Here is a 20,495-nt window from a genome sequence, read left to right as displayed (position 1 = left end):
AAGAAATAGAATAAAGCTCTTAACCACAAAGCTCCTCTAAATACTGAGATGATATGCAGAGGGTTGGCTCTGATAAGAGTAGATCAGTGAAGCAATGGAGAAGATTACACGATGAATCTATGTAAAACATTATGGCACTCTGGTTCTAGAAAATAATTATTCAAAACGTCCAGACTAGAGACTAATTGAAAAATCTCCCACTTTGTTAATAAAGGTGCCAAATCATGCACTTACTTACTAGTAGAAAGTACTTCTCTCCCCCAACACCTTATTTCTTTAGGAAGGAGTTTTATTTTGTGAAATCTAGCATGACTTAAGTGAGAAGCTAAATAACTATTACCAAAATAATGCTACCATTCCTTGAGCCAGACACTGAATATAAAGAATGACCCAGGCCTCATCGCAGTAGTTGACTTGATATTTCCCAGGGCAGCAGAGGGCTTCAGGTGTGAGTGACAGGGTTTTTGACCCAGCTCTTGAGTTTTCAGAGCAGTCTTTTACTGCAGTGTGTCCACGCAGCAGGCTCAGAGCATAATGGAGAATACATTTCAGAAATAAATCTTCTACCCCTGGCAGAAAAGAAAACGGTACAACCTCTTAGTCGAGGGAAGTCCCTCCTGCACTCCTGGATGGTACATTGCTTTCAAAAGGAGAGCGCAGCAGTTTGGGGAAATGTTTAAAGCACAGGAGTTATTCAAAACTGTTTGCTCCTTGGTGGTGCCAAGACCTTCCCAGGTTTATTCAGTGTAAAACAACCAAATAACGTTGGTATCATGCGAAAAAGGAGGTGATGGACAAGCCTAGGCAATGAAGTGCACAACACAGATGTTAAATAGTATTTACTGTTTTAATATCCTAGATGATGATGATACAGGTTATGTCATTGTCTGAGCAGTATATTGGCACTCATGTACAATGCTGTACTGTGATAACTGAATAGCATTGTACATTTTATTTCATGTAGACTTTAGCAAAGTGTGCTAGGATTTACAGATAAGAGCCATTATGTGTACATTTAGAATATTTTCTGACTTTGCACCCCCCCAGTGTATCAACAATACAAGCCTTTTTTAGCTTACAGTTCTTTATGGCCTCAAGTGCCTGCTGTGCCATTTGAGCTTTCTCTTTAAACTTGGCAACTTTCAGACATGTGGCTTTAACAGTACAACCTGTGTGCGCATGTTTCCACTTGCTCTTGGATAAGTGTGTCGGTCAGCTGAAGGTCTCTTAAACGGCGTTCCAGTTTGTAGTCGTGTGTGTGTGTGTGTGTGTGTCAAAAGGTGTTAAGTTCCAGTCATAGCTGCAGTGGTGTACGTGCAGGTCAACCCAGCTCAGCTACTATAACTGTTATATCATTGTACTGTTTGACCAGCTGTTACACTTGAGTTGGCAGCAGGGAATGGAATCTCGGGCGTGTGCGCGTTGACAGTTTGTGTGTGAATGACTATACTGTGGTTTTGTTTACGTCAGTTTTCTTGCATCAGTGTTGAATTAAGGAAGTGAGCTACACTTTGTGTTCACCAAACGAGCAGGATAGTTTTTTGTGTGGGTTATAGTTGACCATCTGTGCTGTGTTTACACTGTTGCTGTCAGCTGAAAACTATAATGTGATTCCATATAGGCAAGCGCTATCATTAATCAAATAGATGTTGAAAGGTTTCCTGTATTACAAGTGTCTTTTAGCCTTTACAAATGTGTTGGATATATACATTTCATTATTTTGGAACCTGCATTGTTTACATCAATGTTCACATGTTGGCAGTCTTGGCACTCCCTGCCTTTTTGTCTAGTACATTGAAAAGTATATTGAAGCTTAACCAGCTCCCACTGTCAAACCAAACACCATCAGAAATGTGTGGTGACTTCGGTAATTCATGTTTAGTTTGATAGCTTATTTGATCATACATACTGTACATTGGCTTACTCTATAAAATATACACACAAGATGAAATGGTTAAAACGTGATTATTCCTTGAACTAAGGCAGTAAAGTAATGCTATCTGCATGTAGTCAATAGTTCACAGTTCTGCAGGAGCCACTTTTCAATTCACCTTCATCTGCTGCTCTGCTCGGGCAGCTCTTATCTCTGCACAGTCTGTTCTATGTGCTGCTGGTTATCACTGCTGGTTATCACTGCTGGTTATCACTGCTGGTTATCACTGCTGGTTATCACTGCTGGTTATCACTGCTGGTTATCACTGCTGGTTATCACTGCTGGTTATCACTGCTGGTTATCACAGGGAGAAGAGGCAAAGCAGCTCTGGAAGCTCAATGTCATGGAAACAAGTGCTGTGGGCTGAAATATATGTATGCTGAGATCAAAAGTGCTTCCTCAAGATGCAGGGTTGAATGTTCATGACATAATTGTTTGTTTTCTTATTTTTCTACTTTTTTATTGTTATATACTGTTTCAATTAACTGTGCCACAAACACACATGCATGCCATGGAATAACACTAGACCACAAATCTAAAAACCAGTCAAATAAAACTCTATTAACAAAAACACTTGACTTAATGATAGGTTAAAATAACAACACAAAAAATTTGTCTGTCAAGTAAATATTTACAATTATTAGTTGCAATCACAACATTGTTGTATACATATGATGTTCCAGACCTCAGCTGTTAACTGGATTATGTAACAGCCTGATGCTCTGTGGTTGTCTGGGCATGGAGTTCACCATCATACCTCCAGTACAATGTCTCTTTTGACTGGTAACTTGTAGCGCAGCATCACCATTACTCTGCCAAAAGCTCTTAACCATTTCCACCACATTAGTCCGTTATGCTGTGTCCTCTTGTTATTTCTGGCCCTGCTGTCAGTGGGGAAATGAGAGCCACTGCAGCTGTGTTATGACGCACTTGAACATGTGGCTGCTTTAAAAAATATATATATTTTCAAATAAACATCTTGGCCATGTGTGTATGTTTCTTGAGCACATGTAAACAGTAGGCTACAGAGGAATTGATGATGACAGCTGAGGGCTTACATGTGGCCGGGGAATCCTAGGTCTGTACATGGATCCATAAACGCACTCCACTATGTTTGGTCTAATTTGTTTCTTGGTGTTCTGTGCGTTTGTCCATGCAGACATGAGGACGTGTCGTGTGAACGAGTTCAGCTGCGGTGCGGGCTCCACTCAGTGTATCCCCGTCTTCTGGAAATGTGACGGAGAGAAGGACTGTGACAACGGAGAGGACGAGGTCAACTGTGGTAGGTGGACATCTGGAGGACCCCAACCTGCCCCAGCTTTTAGTAGGAAACATTTCAGATACAGCACACGACACATACAGATATTAGATTTATTTCAGCAGTAAGGATAGCAAGAAGCGTGTCTTTCCTACTAGATTGTCCATGTGTTAAATCCACAGCCCATTATCCTGTAGTTGTTCTGTATGGAGCACCTGGAGACTAGACTTAACCTCAGCCTTGTCCCGCCTTGCCTTGTTCCGAAGTTGATGAGGACCTACATGTCCTTTTAATAGTTTTGGTTGTCAGGTAGGCAGTTGCTGTCATATGACAAAATGGTAAATGCAGCAGGAAATGAATGACCCATGATTACCCATTGCTGTAGTAACTGTTGTGTAACTTGGTTTTATTCATCTAACTTTGTATCTGGACTGTCCTTTGATCAAAATGTCAAAGATGCCGTCAAGAACAACCAGTGGAGAGTATGAATGGCTCTCAGCATTCACACCCTGCTGTGGCTCTTTTATGTGGCCCCAGCCTGTCATTCTTTGGTTGACGAGTGCTTGAAGGCAAAGACCTGTCGCAAGATATTTGACTCGGAGTTGAGGAGGAGCGCCCCCTTTTAAAACAATTGACCTGCCATATTAGCGCCATATATGATATGATGGGATCCTTAGAGCTACAGAAAAGCCAGTGCTCAAATGTTAGCAAAACAAGCCCACATTCCTTGGCTACTTTCATGGAATACTTTGACTTTCCCTTTAATCATGTTTTGGTTCCTAAAATAAAGACGTCATAAGATGTTGCAGCTGAATTTAAAAGTAGAAACCTGATTACTGCAGCAACGTCAACAAGCTAACCTGTTGAGATGAAAACATTCTAGACTCTAATAATAGCTTTATTGCTGCAGCTGTGCCTGATTTATAGTTGTCTTTTGAAACAAACCCACCACACTGTTGTGGCTTCAAGTGTCATCCAGTTACTTATTATCATTAATGTAACTTATTTAAGAACAGTAACTGTTTCATTGATGCGTGTATCAATAGCCTCTCATCCTTCAGCTGTTTATCCTAAACTCTGCATCATAAACACACTAGAAGCCTTTAGTGCAGCACATAGCTCTGCCCTGACACACTGGAATAATTAGACACTCAAGCAGCCTGTGGCATGCTGCTCAATATTATCCATCCATCCATGTTCTGCCTCTCATCCAGGGCCAGGTCGCGCTGGCAGCAGGCTAACTGTACAGCAGTCCAGGTTTCCCCAGGCTTCCCAAGCAATCGAGGGAGATGCATTTTAAATGAAGGAAAAATGTATAATTTTTAAATACAATTTTAAGACTACAGTTTAAACAAAAACAAATGGACAGGACATCAGTTCATGATTATTATTGGCATGATTAATGATCAGCATTGAATTCCAGCACTTAACATTTGTGCTGACTGTGAAAGCTGTTAATCATCGGTAACATGCCACTGTACAGTCGGTGTACTAGCAGCTGTATCAGTATTCACTCCATGGCTGTAAATGCTATTTGTGCATCACTGTATATTTGAAGCAATACTGCAACAGGCTCACTGCAGCCTCTCTCGCTGAAGATGCTTATCGTCTTAGTAGGAGGAGACATTGGTTGATTGTTTTTGTTTGGTCCCCTGTTGTCCTTGAACTGTCCAGCAGGATGTTTTACTGCAGTGTTGTGTCACACATGTTTTCAGGGATTTTAAACCATAGATGCCTCCTTAAGTGAGCTGCCACAAGCCCTGTAAATCAAAACCTAAGACCAGCCTCATACATTCCCTCATCCTCCAGTAATGTATGACTCCCTCCTACAGACACTGGTCCAGTCACAACACTACAGTACCAATGACACTGTGTTCACACTGCAAAATCTATGTGGACACTGGAAATCATGTTACTGTGAAGTGTTCCCCATGTAGTGCTGTGGAGCAGGTTTGAATTGTGCATGCATTAGTGGGTGGGGGGGGGGGGGTGGGCTGATAAAGTCCTGCCAATGTTAATAATATACTAGTCATGTGTAAACGGTAACATGTATACCTGCCTTTTAGGTAACGTGACCTGTGCTCTAAACGAGTTCACGTGCGCCAGCGGCCGATGCATCTCCAGGAACTTTGTGTGTAACGGAGAGGACGACTGTGGAGACGGCTCTGATGAGCTGGAGTGTGCTCCGTCCTCCTGTGGATCCAGTGAGTTCCAGTGTGGGAACTCATCATGTATACCGGCCAGCTGGGTCTGTGATGACGACGTGGACTGCCAGGTAACATTCCTGTACTGTCAGAGGACAAGGGAGAAGAGGGAAGATGGGGATATGGTCCTGAATGGTAACCACGCCCTTTTATCACAATCATGCAATTATTAATGGCAGCAGATTTAGACAGCTCAAGTGTGAGAAGCCTGATTGGATGATCAACTGCTTCCACTAGAGTGCATTGGTATGAAGCTCCAGTGAACCATATACTGGTTCAGTAGACTGTATGTAAGACATGGATTGCTGCTATTCAAAGTGATGCACTTCTCCAACTTGATGCTCACCAAGATGTTCTTGTCGATATACCTGGCATCATGTGACCAATTTAATTGGTGCATATGATTTTTGAAGTTGTCCAAACGTTGGTATTTCCTGAATTGAAATGTTTAAATGGTTATCAGAACCCTGGAGAATGTAAACCAGATCCAGCCCAGTTTGTTGTTTTCAAACCTTCAGCCAGCCTAATATCTTCAGGCGGGTCCTACCAGAGCCATTGGGTGCATTACAATACCTGTACTTTCCTGCTATTTAGTATGTTCGAAAAAAGTTTTAGGATCTCCGAATACATGTAGTCAAATGCAGCATGCTTAAAAAAACCTGGAATGCCCTACTTAACCCAATCCAGCATGCATTACACTCCGTTTGAAAACAAAGAGATGCAAAATATATAAATATCTCTATGAAGAGGCAAGTTTAAGGCATGAAGTTATGAGGAAATAAGTAAAAGTATGTCCCAACTGTATGCCTACTGCATGCTATCTACATGGTTTTTATGATCAGCTGTAGTATGTTAAAAAGGAGTATTTGATGGGGAAAGCAGGGTCTTAACAATGCTCTGGGCCCCCCCCCTAGTCTTAGTCATTGATTTAACCAAACTGAATTTAAAGACATTTTAAACACATTCTCTTGGACTAAGAAAGAGTTTAAGGTTCACTATCTCTGGTTGTGATTTGACACTTTTTATCACCACATATGGTATATAATACAGGCAGCACACACAGATACACACTTCCTCCCTCTATAATAAACTGCCCAGTGTGATATCCCTTAGCGCAAGCACGCACGCACGCACGCACGCACACACACACACACACTGGTTCTGCAAGTTCAGTTTTTATATCACGCTGTGGTTAGTGACCTGTCTCACACACGCACACACACACAATATTTCGCTCTCTTGCTCACGCACTCACTCACTCCATGCACACACAGTCCCTCTCACAAACACTGACTTTGACACTCCTAACACGTTTTTCACACATCACATGGCAGAACAAGTTCCACTGAGTCTGCGGAATACCTGTTAATTGGCTTTGTGGTTATCACCATGACGGCCATGTAGGAATATTGATGTGGATGCTCAGTGCTCACACACCCACACATATTTAAAATGCTGTGTTGAATGGAAATGATTTCCTCACACCCAGCCAGTCCTGCGTCAGTCTTAACAGTTAAAGACTCACACACACACACACACACACACACACACACACACCATTAGTCTGCTCCCACATGAGTCAGTGACTTGTTGAGATGATGAAAGTGTAAGACATCCTTGCTGCTGCTCCTCTTGCTCCCATCCTGTCTGATTGGCCAGTTTAAATTCTAATTAAAGTGGTAATCATCTGTGAGATCAGAGGACTTAAAGCTCTCTGCCCTGCACGTCCCTCACATCACCTGTCAGTCAAACACGGGCTCGTCAGTCTTTGTTTTGTACGACGTTCCCGCATTCCTTTGGTGGCTGATCAAGTGATGATGAGCAAATGAAAAACCTTTCAAAAACAATGTTGTATAAAACACAGGACATACAACCCGATGGGGATGGGGCTGATCCATTTTTTTAAATCTAAATCATTTTAACTATGAAATAAATTTCAATTCTAACACCATAGCTATGTGATATAGCACACAATAATATTAGAATGTATCAATTAAAAAGTTGAGTTCTGATGTTCTTCTGCATTCAAATAGTTCAAAACAGTTAAGATAAACCTTTATGCATCTGTGTATATTTGTTGCTCTTTAAATTAGAATTGCTGTGTTGCTTAAGACCACCTCACTTCACACATAAGACCACCAACAAAGAAATGTATTATATCGGACAGTATCGGTATATGCCCATCCAAAACTCAGATATCGGGATCTGATCGTACTGTAAAATAGGGGATCGGTGCATCTCTAGCCACAAGTAGCATCAGTTTCCACTTCACGATCAATAGTCATAGAATGATGATTCTGTAATATTTGTGTTTTTCAGGTGACCATGACTAAACTAAATGATCCCTCTCTTTCCCCTGCAGGACCAGTCAGATGAGTCTCCGTCTCAGTGCGGCCGCCACCCGACCCCGCCGGCCAGGTGTGCCAGCAGTGAGATGCAGTGTCGCTCTGGGGAGTGTATCCACAAGAAGTGGAGGTGTGACGGAGACTCTGACTGCAAGGACGGCAGCGACGAGGCCAACTGTCGTATGTACACACCAGCTGTCATCAGCATGTTAACACATTGACCACATTCATCTCAGGGGCTTTTAAACACTTCTTTATTATGTTGTGGGAATGTGTTGACCTTGCGTTTAAAGAAAATACTTCAGATTGACAAAATGAGAGACTATTTTAATGTGTGAATCATTTTGTACATATCAGATGAAACGGTGTGTTAAGTGTAAAAACTGAGATTATCCTGAAGGGAACGATCAGTAATTAGGTGTTGATGAAATACAGCTGTTAATTAATAGTTTCTACATTCTGTGTATTGTTTCTGTCAATTAACCAATTGTTAAATTGATTGTATAAGCACTTTATTCATGTGTAACTGAGCTGTGTGTGTGTGTGTGTGTGTGTGTGTGTGTGTGTGTGTCCTTGGCAGCTGTGCGCACCTGTGGACAGGATCAGTTCAGATGTGAAGATGGAAGCTGTATCCTTGGCAGCAGACAGTGTAACGGCCTCAGAGACTGCACCGACGGATCGGACGAAGTCAACTGCAAAAACAGTATGTTGTGTCTGTGTGTGCACGCACGCAGGTTCAGGTTGCCTGAGGTTCAGAAGATGTGAACATGTGTTGTCAGTGTAGAAGCTGTGGGCCGTTTATATGGTCTTTTACCTTTTTTAGGAATTTATAAAATGTGTATTTACAAAAGAAAAAAAGAATCTGTCCACCTCCAGGTATTGCTCAGTGTTTGTTCACTGTGTTTGATCTGTTTCAACAACGTAATGGTGTCAAACACACCTGTGTCATAATGTTATGTTTTGAAGATAAGGATATCAAACAAACACTGAAGTGAATTTGTTTGCTTTGAAAACAGATTGTCCCTCAGACTGCTGAGTGTAAAAGCTTTCCAGACTCAAATCATGTTGCTGAAGCTCAAAACCCAATCAAGTTCTTTTTCAAATATTTTACAATACTTAGTTTGTTTTTCACATGTCAGCCTTCAGGTAGTCTGCTGGCTCACATGCTGACGTTTATAGGAAGATAAAGTCATCAACCTTAATGAACAAATGAAAATGCAAAGCAGCAATGTTCTATCTTGGGAGGGAGAGAGGATCGATACTCTCTCTTGTGTCTGCATTAAGTATGCAGAGAGATCTCGGTCGGGAGGCCATTAGCTTAGCATGAAGACTTGAACGCAGCGGGAAAGCGCAAGCCTGTTTCTGTACAAGGAGAAGAGGGCAACTGTCAAAGCAAAGCTAGATCCTGATATGCAATGATGCCCTGGTATTTTTTTCATGTAATTTAGATTTTCAAAGGAAGTTATTAAATGGTCAACCTGATGTAATGTTTATCTCTCCACAGTGACTCAGTGTAACGGGCCAGAGAAGTTCAAGTGTCGCAGCGGGGAGTGTATCGAGATGAGCAAAGTGTGCAACAAGGCTCGAGACTGTCCTGACTGGAGCGACGAGCCCATCAAGGAATGCAGTGAGTTAATACTTCACTAAAGCCACATGTCAACATTGGGCCATGATGAATCCAACCCGGGTCTGCTGCAATAAGGGCTTAGCCTTAATGCTATGAGCATCATCTACAAACGTTTGACTCCCATCATTATGGATCACAGCGGCAGACAACTTGAGCACATGGTTAACTTATACCCAAAGCTTGTCATCCCAGGAAATGTACATGACACCTGAGATGATGATTGAAATATTGCCACAGCCCCCACCCACCCACCCCTCCCCCAGCCATGCCGAGGCAGGACACATGAGGGTTAATCAACATTTACTTCTTGTATATTTGCACTCAAATCTGTGTCAATTATGAACGAGTTTGGGCTGTGATGAACCCACAGACTGTTTGTCTTCAGTCATCTGCAAATGTCCCTTGTTAAAGGTTGTGTATAGTGCTTCCCCAGCCGTCAGATCTAAACGTCAGCGACCTAATACACTTTGAATTGGAAACATTTCAACATGGGTTTGTGTACATTGATGCTTTACACCAAACCAAAGACAATTAGCTCCATTTAAACTTCTCAAGCATGTTACTGTTAGGAAGACAAACTTCTCTTCAGTAACTTGACATGTCTTTTCCCACAAAGAGTCCATGAAACCACATTCCTCAGAGTTGCACATTGATTGAGACAGATGTGGATTTTTACACACATTGCCCCTCGTTCAGCTTTAATGGACCATCATGATAGAATGAATACTGCTGCTGAATAATTCCCTCTCATAGATCAAAGAACCAAAAGTGATCACAAAAACCTCCGCCTGAAATGTTCTACAGATGAATGAGAGCAAGTGGCAAATCATTTATAAGATCAGTTTAATTATCAAAGAACTGCAACAATTGGAACAATACTATTTTTATTTTAAATTGAAATGTTGTAGAATTGTTGAACTAAATGATCCCGTTTCAAGTATATGTGCTATTGTTGAATTGAGAGAGGAACTTTTTGGGGGGGATTTTTATCAAAACAAAGAGTTGATGTGTTGAGTATGCGGTACAGAGTCAAGCAGCATACGTTTGTAAATGTCTCCATAAATAGAACAACTCAAAGGTCTGTATTTAAAAATGTTGTATAATTTTTCCTCATTGCTGCCTGAGCTACAGTTTTTGCTGTACTGTTTTTATTTTATTTTCCCTACAAACCCAAGCAGATTTAGATGACAAAATAATGAATAATTTTTAGTTTACTTTGTAACCCTCATCTATGATCATGAGCTTTGTAATGACCATAGAAAACTAATTCAAGAGACCAAACCGACTTCCCTTTCAGAGGGGTGCTACGCTCATTCTCAGTTTTACTTGTCATGGTTTTAAGTGCTTTCTTAACTGCACTGAATATTATCCTCAGCAGTAGCTCATATTTTGGGTGGATGACTTAGTCATTGAATACTAAGAAGGGAAAACAAATTTGACAAATGCAACAATAAAGATACACAGTACGGATTAGAGCATTCAAAGTTCATCTGACAAGAATGATAAGAAAATGTATCCATCGCTAGCTGTTCTGCTTCCTTTTAGCCGTTATAGCTAACAAAGCCCTGTGTCCTTCATGTGTTCCAGATCTAAATGAGTGTCTCATGAACAATGGCGGCTGCTCTCACATCTGCAAAGACATGGTCATTGGCTTTGAGTGTGACTGCACACCTGGACTTCAGCTCATAGACCACAAGACCTGCGGAGGTAGGTCACCTCTGCATTGATTTGACTATGTGCACCAACAAATATAAATATTTGTATTCATTTTTTTGAAAATGTGGCATTATTTTTCCTAAGTTGCATCAATTGTGAATACATACAAAGTCATTGTTACTTTATAACTTACCACCGGCTTCACATGGGAATAAAGATATTTTCAGCTGGAGTCTCACTGGATTGTTTTGGCCAAAAGACATTGACTCAGATGCACGCATACAGGAGAACATTTATTTGACTGAAACTGATTGAATAATTTCATTTTTGGATTGTGTATTATATATATATATATCTTGTGTTTCCAGCAGGCTGTGGGTTTATTTGATGATTGGCTTGTGCTTTAAGTGAACCCAGATAAGTGTGAGATCAACACAGGAAATGTTTTCAACATATATCTAACATTTGTTCCTTGGTTGAAAAGTAGATCGGGCACAACTGTCGGCTTTTAACATCACAGCTGTCCAAGTTCATTCAAAATGTCAATCTCCTTGGTGTGGTATTTATCTGTGTGCTTTGAGAAGAAAACATTGCCTGAGGATGTTTTGTCCCCTTAGACATCTGTATTCCAACAGGCTGGGTTAGACCTACTGTTTGACATTGAGATATTTCCCCTATGGCTGGTACATGTTGTTATTGTGCTCTAGTGGCCTCTGGAGAGTTCACTGTGAAATGTGATTGGCTCTCATCCGTCACAGTTGTTATTGAGCCAATCTTGGCCTGTAACACCGCTATGGATTCTGGGAAATGTGTCTAATCCCGTCTGGAATGAACCCCACTGGGGCACTAACTCTCCTCCAAAGTGTGAAATAACCACTAACGTCCTGAACACATTTGTATACGACCATTTCATTCTGATGAGACCAGCTATTTGCTAAAGAGCATTCTGGCAAAACAACAGCAATTATAGATGGGTATAATTTCCATTGTGTGTATCCTAGCCTCGCATCCGTGTACAATCTCATGCAATATGAATCATGGGACTTTTTCACAATAGTCCGTTTTTGAAAAGGTTAGAGCCGTCTGATTACCCATATGAAAGCATTGAGCACACTAATAAAAACATGCATTCACCCAACCCTCTATCTCTCTGTGTGCAGACATCAATGAGTGTCTGAACCCTGGGATCTGCAGTCAGATCTGCATCAACCTGAAGGGAGGATACAAGTGTGAATGTCACAACGGCTACCAGATGGACCCCACCACCGGAGTCTGCAAGGCTGTGGGTGAGTCAACCGCGCTATGGGCTGGAGGAGGCTGCAGTTTGGGGTGCTGTGGCATTGTACTGTGTTATGCTAAGAGGGTTTTCTAATATTCTGTCCACCCATTTATCAATGTGGGCAGACCAAACAGAAAATGGTTTATGACAAACTGAACAGTCGGGAATCAAGTATAGTTTGAACTCAAGTCGATGATTATCCCAGCGAAGTACTCTTTTAAAATGGGCTCCTAATGAAAAGAAAATTCAAGGTTTTTGAGTCTGCAGAAATTCAGATTTGGATTGATATCTTGAGCCACATTATGGATTCCCCACGGGTCTCTTTGGTAGCATGTTAATGTCAATTTTAAAAGAAGACTTTAATACGCTCACAGGCTCCTAGATTGTAAAAATGTCTTTCTTTGAAGACTTACTTCACTGGTGGAAATATGAAGGTGTATTGAACTCTGACATCCTATGTAGGGGAGAACGGGGTAAGTAGGCACACTTTTTACTCTAGTGAGAATTGCTCATCACCAAAACATCTGTCAATAGCCATTCCTACATTAAATTGAAGCTTAAGGTGTTGGCTAGAAATGTGTGTCTCTCTTTTTTTCCAACTTATTGTAATGAAGAAGTAATTTACCATCAAAGACACTCTGACACATTGTGACAACCAACCCCATCAAGGGGTCGGTTGTCACACACTATGGGGTTGTTTGTCACAATGTTATCTTAATGGGAAAAATCTTAAAAAGAAGGCAAGGAGGCAGAACCAAATTTGAATGTTTAATTGCATTGTCAAGTTGACAAATAGGCCTACATAACGTTCTGTAGCCTTGGCAGCTGGTCTAGTTTGGGATGCACTGGGTTGTTTTGATTGTGTTGCCCTTTTTTCTTTTGCTTGCTAGCTGCCTTTTCCTGCTCTATTCTTTCCTTCTCTGGGGTGTCAGTGAGGATACAGCTTGACAATTTATTTCGTTATTGGGTTCCTTTTCTGGCTGCAGCCTTGAGATAACATGTGACAACCAACCCCCCAAAAAATTTGACGACCAACCCCAACTTGAATTTCTTGCTAGCATCAAGGCCAACAACCATCTGACAACTAATTAGCTTGCTAACCACAATCTAAACTATAGTTTACCCTTCACACTTTCTGAGGGTAACAAGTGTTTTGTTATAAACCCATTGTGTAAAAGCCTAGAAGAAAAATACTGAGAAGCAAAATATTTTGAATTTGACATGAAAAACACAAAACATCCTCTCACCTGAAATGCAGCAGTCTAACTCCAAGGAAGTCTATGTATGTGACCTCTGATCCCAATTCTGGACCTTTTTTATATCAACATTTCAGAGCTAGCGCGCTCTGGTGGCGAGATATAACGAATGTGACATCCAACCCATGTGACAAATTACCCCGTTCTCCCCTAGTATAAATGTGCAATTTTTTTTTTATAAATTGGTTCATCCTAGCCTGAGAAAAGGCAGAAAGAGTGTTTTATGGTCTCACTGTCTACATTTTCCATCACACATGGTAAAATGTAGGGTTAGGTTTAACAGGACAGCTGGGCCAAGGGAAGAATGAGGGAAGACTGAGGGAAGAAAAACCTCATTCATTATATTATAATTGGGATTTTATAATGATAGAACGCCTGTTCTGTATGGGTGAAGTATTCCTTTAAGGCAGTGGTTCTCAAAGTGTGGGGCGCGCCCCACCGGTGGGGTATAGAGACATGACGGGTGGGGCGCAACGAACGGGATGAATATGTGTCCACATCCGTGTCGCATAGTTTTTAGAAATATTTTTATATGTTTTTTTTTGTTTACCGTTTCCCAGCGTGAGTTGGAGGAGTGGAGGAGAGCCCCTGCTATTCCCCTTCTTCAATTAACACATAAAAAACATAATAACATGGATAGAACAGAAGCCGAAATCATCGGTTCAGCGCGCGGGCCAGGCGCAATCACTAATAAACAGTGTGGCGCCAGATGCGCAATGGACACACTGTGTCATTCACTGGGAAGCGCCACTAGCGTCAAGGCAGCTCATCCCCGAACTAAACAAAGTTTTGACAGAGGTTGTGAGTGTGCTCAATTTCATCAAAACCCGACCGATGAAAGCGCGATTGTTCTCCGCACTTTGTGAGGAGATAAGAGCTGATAACACAAACACACACACACACACACACTCTGATCATACAGCTGGGCTCACAATGAGTCAAGGTGTTGTAGCGCGTCTTTGAGTTCAGAGCAGAGATTTGTCTCTTTTCTTCATAGACTGCATATAAAAGTGTTGTAGGCCTACCTTCAACTGTCTTACCTTCAAACTCCTCCAACTCAGTCTCGTATAGTTAAAAAAAAACTCTGTCAGCTGCTGCTGCATCAGACGGTGTGCAGTCGGGCTCGGAGTCCGAGTCGGCACCGTGCGCATCAACAGTCATTCAAAGCAGCGGTGGTAATCAGACAACCGGACGGTGGAGAAAGTCCCGTCAGTTAAAAATAGTAATCCAGTTTTCAAATCCACGTTAAAATCGGCAGGATATAGAGCTAGTTAGCTTAAAAAAAAGTTGCTAACGGTGTCAAATATGTTGTGTTCAGGTCGGCTCGGTAATATTAGGCAAATGTCTATAAAAGGTCATCATGGTGTGTTCAAATGTAACACAAAAAAAAATTGTAGTTTTCCGCGAGAAACTTGAATAATATGGTTTTGGTGAAAAACTTGTTTTCCCAGCAATATAAAATAGATAGTAATTATGGAATTATGACCTGTTTAACGTCCTATCTTGAGCTCTGATCATCTTATGGGCAATTAAAGCAATAATACCAGTTCTCTTTCAACAAAATAATAGAAAAGTATCGATAGTGGTATCGATAAGGACTCAAATTGTTAAAAAGACTCGATAATGATATCGATATCAATAAAAAGTAGCGATCTCCATCCCTACTTGAGATGCAGTATTGAGCCTTCAGCCCTATATTGAAAATATGTGCAGTGCAAAACAGGCTCATTGCAGCCACCAATGCAGGCCTAAGACTCACATACTGACTTGCTCATTGTTTATGACAATTTTTTGGGCTCAGATTACAAAATAATGTCACAAATGCTCATATTTTCTCTATTTTTGAATTGTATTCCTTGATTTTATTTCAATACATTTTAAACTTTTAAGCCTGACCTATTTAGTTACTATTTTGTTGACGCAATCGGGGAACGGTGGGGCTCGAAAATATCCCCATCTCCAAAGTGGGGAATTACAAAAAAAGTTTGAGAACCACTGCTTTAAGGTCACATGCATAGGCAAAGTCGTTGGCAGAGAGAAAAGGGCAAATTACACATTGGTGTGGTAGACCTCTTTTTTTTCTGGCAACCCACCTTTCAGATCAATAACCACTGGTGTCATACACACTGATGTCAGTACTCATCACCTCACCCACATATACATTTATTAATAACCCACTCTGTCGGAACAGCTGGAAAAGTGAACTATAAAACGTCAGGAGAATTGTACAAATGAACCTCTGATAGTGGTTTTCATTGGACAGCTCTCAAATGTCATCCTCTGGTCTGCTGATGACATGCCGTTTGTGTTTCAGCAGTAACAAGACTTTATTGTGTTGGTGGAAGACAAAGGCCATCAGTGTATCCTTCAGCCTGATAGTGCTGTTGTGGTTTATTTTATCATACCATTAAAGGCTTTGTTAAAAGTGTCCCTACTTACATATAAATGATAGATTGTGGTCATATACTAACAACACACTGGCCATTGGGTTTCTCTGAGTGATGTTGCACAGCAGGAAAGAGCCCACACTACATGTTTTAAACATTTAATCAGAGATTCATCAGCGCTCAAAGGTGTGGAAGTCTCTAGCATTGGCAAGTTGAACAGAGCAACCTGAGATGCATTTAGAACTGTTGTCTGCCTGACCTTGTTAGTGTTTTAACCATGTCCTTGCTGCTCTCAGGTAAGGAGCCCAGTCTGATCTTTACCAACCGGAGAGACATCCGCCGCCTGGGTCTGGAGAGGAAGGAGTACACTCAGATAGTGGAGCAGCAGAGGAACACTGTGGCCCTGGACGCAGACTATGACCAGCAGACCATCTTCTGGGCTGATCTGGGCCAGAAGGCCATTTACAGGTAGTTTACACACACACACACACACACACACACACACACACACACACACACACACACACACACACACACACACACACACACACACACACACACACACACACACACACAGGGAAAGGAACAATAAGGCACACACAGGGAAAGGAACAATAAGGCACACACAGGGAAAGGAACAATAAGGCACACACAGGGAAAGGAACAATAAGGCACACAGGTTGAGAGAAGTTCAGTGTTTTAATAATTGTTGGATTGTTTGCTATGAAATGTGGTTCCTACAGTCATAGTCGCAGCAATGATTTAAATTTTCAGCAATGCTGTATGGATGGTCATTGAGCTGGTCCACAGCTTTGGACCAGACTTAAACAATTACTGGATGGATTGAGATTTTTATTTAAATTTATTTTTTATACAAATATTCATTGTTACTAGACGATGGGGCCTAGTGACTTCTATGATCCCTAGATGTTTCCTGTAGTGGCACCAGCAGCTCAAATGTTGTTTCTTATCCCACAATATCTTTGTATAGATGAGTTTAAATAACTTTGGTTTAATTAGTCAGACACTTTACTAAATATGCATTTCTATCAGCCTCAGCTATACTTTGTTTACTGCTAATTAACACGTTTCCGGTTAATTTTCATTTGCACTACATTACAAGAGCAGTTGACATGTTTGTCTGAAATTCTCAAGGATGTCTGTTAATCTCTAAATTGAATATATTATACAATAATTTTCTTGAGATAAGATTGTTTTTTAGTCCTTGCACTGCATTGTGTTATGATAAATAAAGGACTAGACTAACATGTTTGTCACAATTTTACTGATTGGGCGCCCTCTTGGTACATGATTCAAATCCTTATTTTAAGTAACATTGTCCCTATTGTTTTTCCTTGTAGCACTGTGCTGGACAAACGTGTGGACGTCAGCACCCATAAAAAAGTCATAGACAACGTCCAGACTCCTGTTGGAATCGCCGTAGACTGGGTCTATAAGAACTTGTACTGGTCCGATCTGGCCACCAAATCCATCTCTGTATCCAACTTCAATGGAACCAAGCAGAAGGTTCTGTTCAACAGAGGCCTCAAAGAACCGGCCTCCATCGCAGTGGATCCGCTGTCTGGGTGGGTGGAACGTTAGTGGATGTTAGCTGAATCTCTAATCCACAATGCACATTTATATATCTGTTTTGAAATATGTGTGTGTGTCCTGTAGATTCCTGTACTGGTCTGACTGGGGCGAGCCGGCCAAGATTGAGAAATCTGGTATGAATGGAGTGGACAGACAGGTGCTGGTGGCGTCAGACATCCAGTGGCCTAATGGAATCACCCTGGGTAGGAACACACACACACTGAGTTAATGAATGATCTACAGTGTCACTAATTACTATTTAAGACAACAATGTTAGATGTCAGGAGTGTTGTTGCCCCTATGATTCTCCCTCACCCTAGAGAGAGATTTACCAATATTTCTGAAATGTGTTCAGAAAAACCTGGTTAAGAAGATAACTCCACCTGTATACTATGGTGTGTTTTCTTCTTGAAATCCATTCCTCCAAAACCTCCAATCCCCATACTTTCTCCTATTTAGTATGGTAGAAGAAATATTTTTAAGATCCGCTGTAGTATGTACAATATAAAAAAAATGCGAGTATGCGATTTGGAACCCTGGGAATGTGTCTGATGAATGATATGGTTGTTTGTTCACTCCTCCAGACCTGATCAAAGGCAGGCTGTACTGGGTGGACTCTAAGCTGCACATGCTCTGTAGTGTGGACCTGAACGGAGACAACAGGAAGAAAGTGCTCCAGTCTTCAGACTACCTGGCTCACCCCTTTGCTCTCACAGTGTTTGAGGTAGCCATGCTCTTATATTCTCTCTGACAGGAATGGCGGCAGATTGCTAAACTGAAAAAAACAAGTCTGTTCCAGTCCAAGTCAGTTGGTGTGGACAACGTAGAGACACATCATATTCCTGTGGTCTTTTAGGGATTGTCTAATTGTTTGTCTTCTGATGAAAGGCTTAGCAAACAGAGCAGTGTGCCACGAGTATTATTACATCATGTAGCCTTCATCACTTAGTCAGAGCTAACATTAAGTTCAACTCACTCTTATTTACAGTCCTGGTTGACCATTTCTCTTAATCAAAAAGAATTTGGTGTTTTTCAAGTGTATCTTTGGCACTATAAAACTCTTACATGGTCATTTGTGTGTTGGTACATTCATGGACATGTGGCTCTCGCTGTCTCTCTCACCTACACCCGCTCCTATCAGACAGATGACACATTTATTCAGTCACTGTCTGTTTAGTGCATTATTTGAAGCAGTGTCCTACAACACATCTTAAAGTCATTTTACTTCTTCCATATTCCAGCTGATAGAAGTGGAATCCAACTTATAACCAGTCAAATTTCCCTTAAATATCTTCTGCTGCACAGAAAGCTGTTTTCCAGGGATACATATTTGAGGAACAGGAGTAACATGCAACCATGAACAATGGAAGCCACTAAGGCTGAACACACCACAACAGAACGATGCAGAATCACTCCAAAGAATCAAATGGCTCATGTTTTAAAGAGTTTTGTTTTTATTACGATTTGGAAAACAAGCAATGCAAGGAACATGCTGTAGAGTTGGTCAGTTATTGTAAAGCTCAATTTAGGTCAAGTATTTATTGCTGAAGAAATAATTGATATATTAATACTGTTTTTTTTCCTTCCAGCTAACTTTAGTTGGTTAAACCAAAGATACTTGTTAGTTACGCCAAATAAACTTATTCAAAACCACTATATATGTTTATTAATCTTCAGTTCTACTACTTCTGTAAGTGAGCTTTGTTAAAGCTGTGAGGCTTCCTCGTACAGCGCCGCTTGGCCGTCTGTTTAATGGATACATCGTCTGCATTCTAGATATTAAATCTTCTAGCTTTAGAAAAACAAGCTATGCTTTTCTGTCCTGTCTCCAGGATCGAGTCTTCTGGACAGATGGCGAAAATCAAGCTATCTACGGAGCGAACAAGTTCAGCGGCTCTGACGTGGTGACTCTGGCCAGCAACCTCAACGACCCCCAGGACATTATAGTGTACCATGAGCTGATCCAGCTGTCGGGTAAGAGGACATTTATACATGTTTAGCTGACACATCAAGTTCAGGGCTGATGTTGAAGACTCTATGTGTGTGTGTGTGTGTGTGTGTGTGTGTGTGTGTGTGTTTACAGTAGCTGCTTCTATGAAATAATGAAGGGTAACCAAGACACAGCAATCAGAAAAATGTAATCATGCAGTTATAATTGACACAGGTCATCAAGCCACTGACATCATTGAGTTGAGGAGGAATGGAAATGCCAACATAAAAGCTTTTTGCCTCTTGTTTGCTTATTTGCTGAAACACTTTAATAGACAATTTTGAGTTTTCCCGTTTGAGGAACGTCTGACATTCTGCCGTCCCATTAAAGGTAGAGTCAGCGATTCTGGAGAATGCTTGATATATAAAATATTATTTTGTCAAAATCAGTGAGTCTATCTGAACGGTTCGCCTCTTGTCCATACTGTGTGCGATGAAATAAATCCAGGGTTTATACACAACCTAGGTTCTGTAAACTGGTATGTAAACAAAGGGGACCCACCGTTACACTGACATTTTAACATGGACAGGTTGCAGATTGTGAGGAGATAGTCACTTGTTTTAACAAAAGTGATTTTTTTTTTTACAACAAGCATTCTACTGAATGGTTGACTCCACCTTAAGAGTGAGCAAAGGGCATGTGATACAAGGGGCAGCTTTGGTATGAAGGTAGTATTGGACCTTGAGTTGAGATTGTTTTGTCGATCGGCTGTTGCCAAAGTCAGGTACTTTCAAACTCAGCTCAAAATGCATATGTGTAGCTATATACTGTTGGTAATCTTATTGACTCACTTTATTTTCATTTTCTGCATAGCAAAAGAACATGTGGTAGTGTGGTTCAGATGGCTGGTCATCCGGTCTGACTGCTTATCAAATTTCAAACTTCATTTTTTTTTTCTTTTTGCTAAACACACATTTATTTGACAAACAAAGCAGGAGGGTTTCATGCACTGGGATGTGAGACATCG

General features: G+C 41.1%; 1 protein-coding gene across 2 annotated transcripts in view; it reads left to right on the top strand.

The window, feature by feature from the left end:
• Nucleotides 1-20,495, top strand: part of vldlr (very low density lipoprotein receptor) — a 53,629-nt gene that overhangs the window by 21,547 nt on the left and 11,587 nt on the right. For both annotated transcript variants that reach the window (XM_080046493.1, XM_080046492.1), the window contains exons 4-15: nucleotides 3,093-3,215; nucleotides 5,258-5,466; nucleotides 7,758-7,920; nucleotides 8,321-8,443; nucleotides 9,245-9,367; nucleotides 10,955-11,074; nucleotides 12,184-12,309; nucleotides 16,242-16,413; nucleotides 17,307-17,531; nucleotides 17,623-17,741; nucleotides 18,123-18,262; nucleotides 19,371-19,512. In XM_080046493.1, coding sequence (XP_079902619.1) covers nucleotides 3,093-3,215; nucleotides 5,258-5,466; nucleotides 7,758-7,920; nucleotides 8,321-8,443; nucleotides 9,245-9,367; nucleotides 10,955-11,074; nucleotides 12,184-12,309; nucleotides 16,242-16,413; nucleotides 17,307-17,531; nucleotides 17,623-17,741; nucleotides 18,123-18,262; nucleotides 19,371-19,512 — 1,785 coding nt within the window. The remainder of the gene's footprint in view (nucleotides 1-3,092; nucleotides 3,216-5,257; nucleotides 5,467-7,757; nucleotides 7,921-8,320; nucleotides 8,444-9,244; nucleotides 9,368-10,954; nucleotides 11,075-12,183; nucleotides 12,310-16,241; nucleotides 16,414-17,306; nucleotides 17,532-17,622; nucleotides 17,742-18,122; nucleotides 18,263-19,370; nucleotides 19,513-20,495) is intronic.

This window comes from Ammodytes marinus (genome assembly GCF_949987685.1).
Source record: "Ammodytes marinus genome assembly, chromosome: 18".
NCBI classification, from domain to species: Eukaryota; Metazoa; Chordata; class Actinopteri; order Uranoscopiformes; family Ammodytidae; genus Ammodytes; species Ammodytes marinus.
Note: the sequence above shows the minus strand (reverse complement) of the source record. Positions and strands in the feature narration are given on the sequence as shown.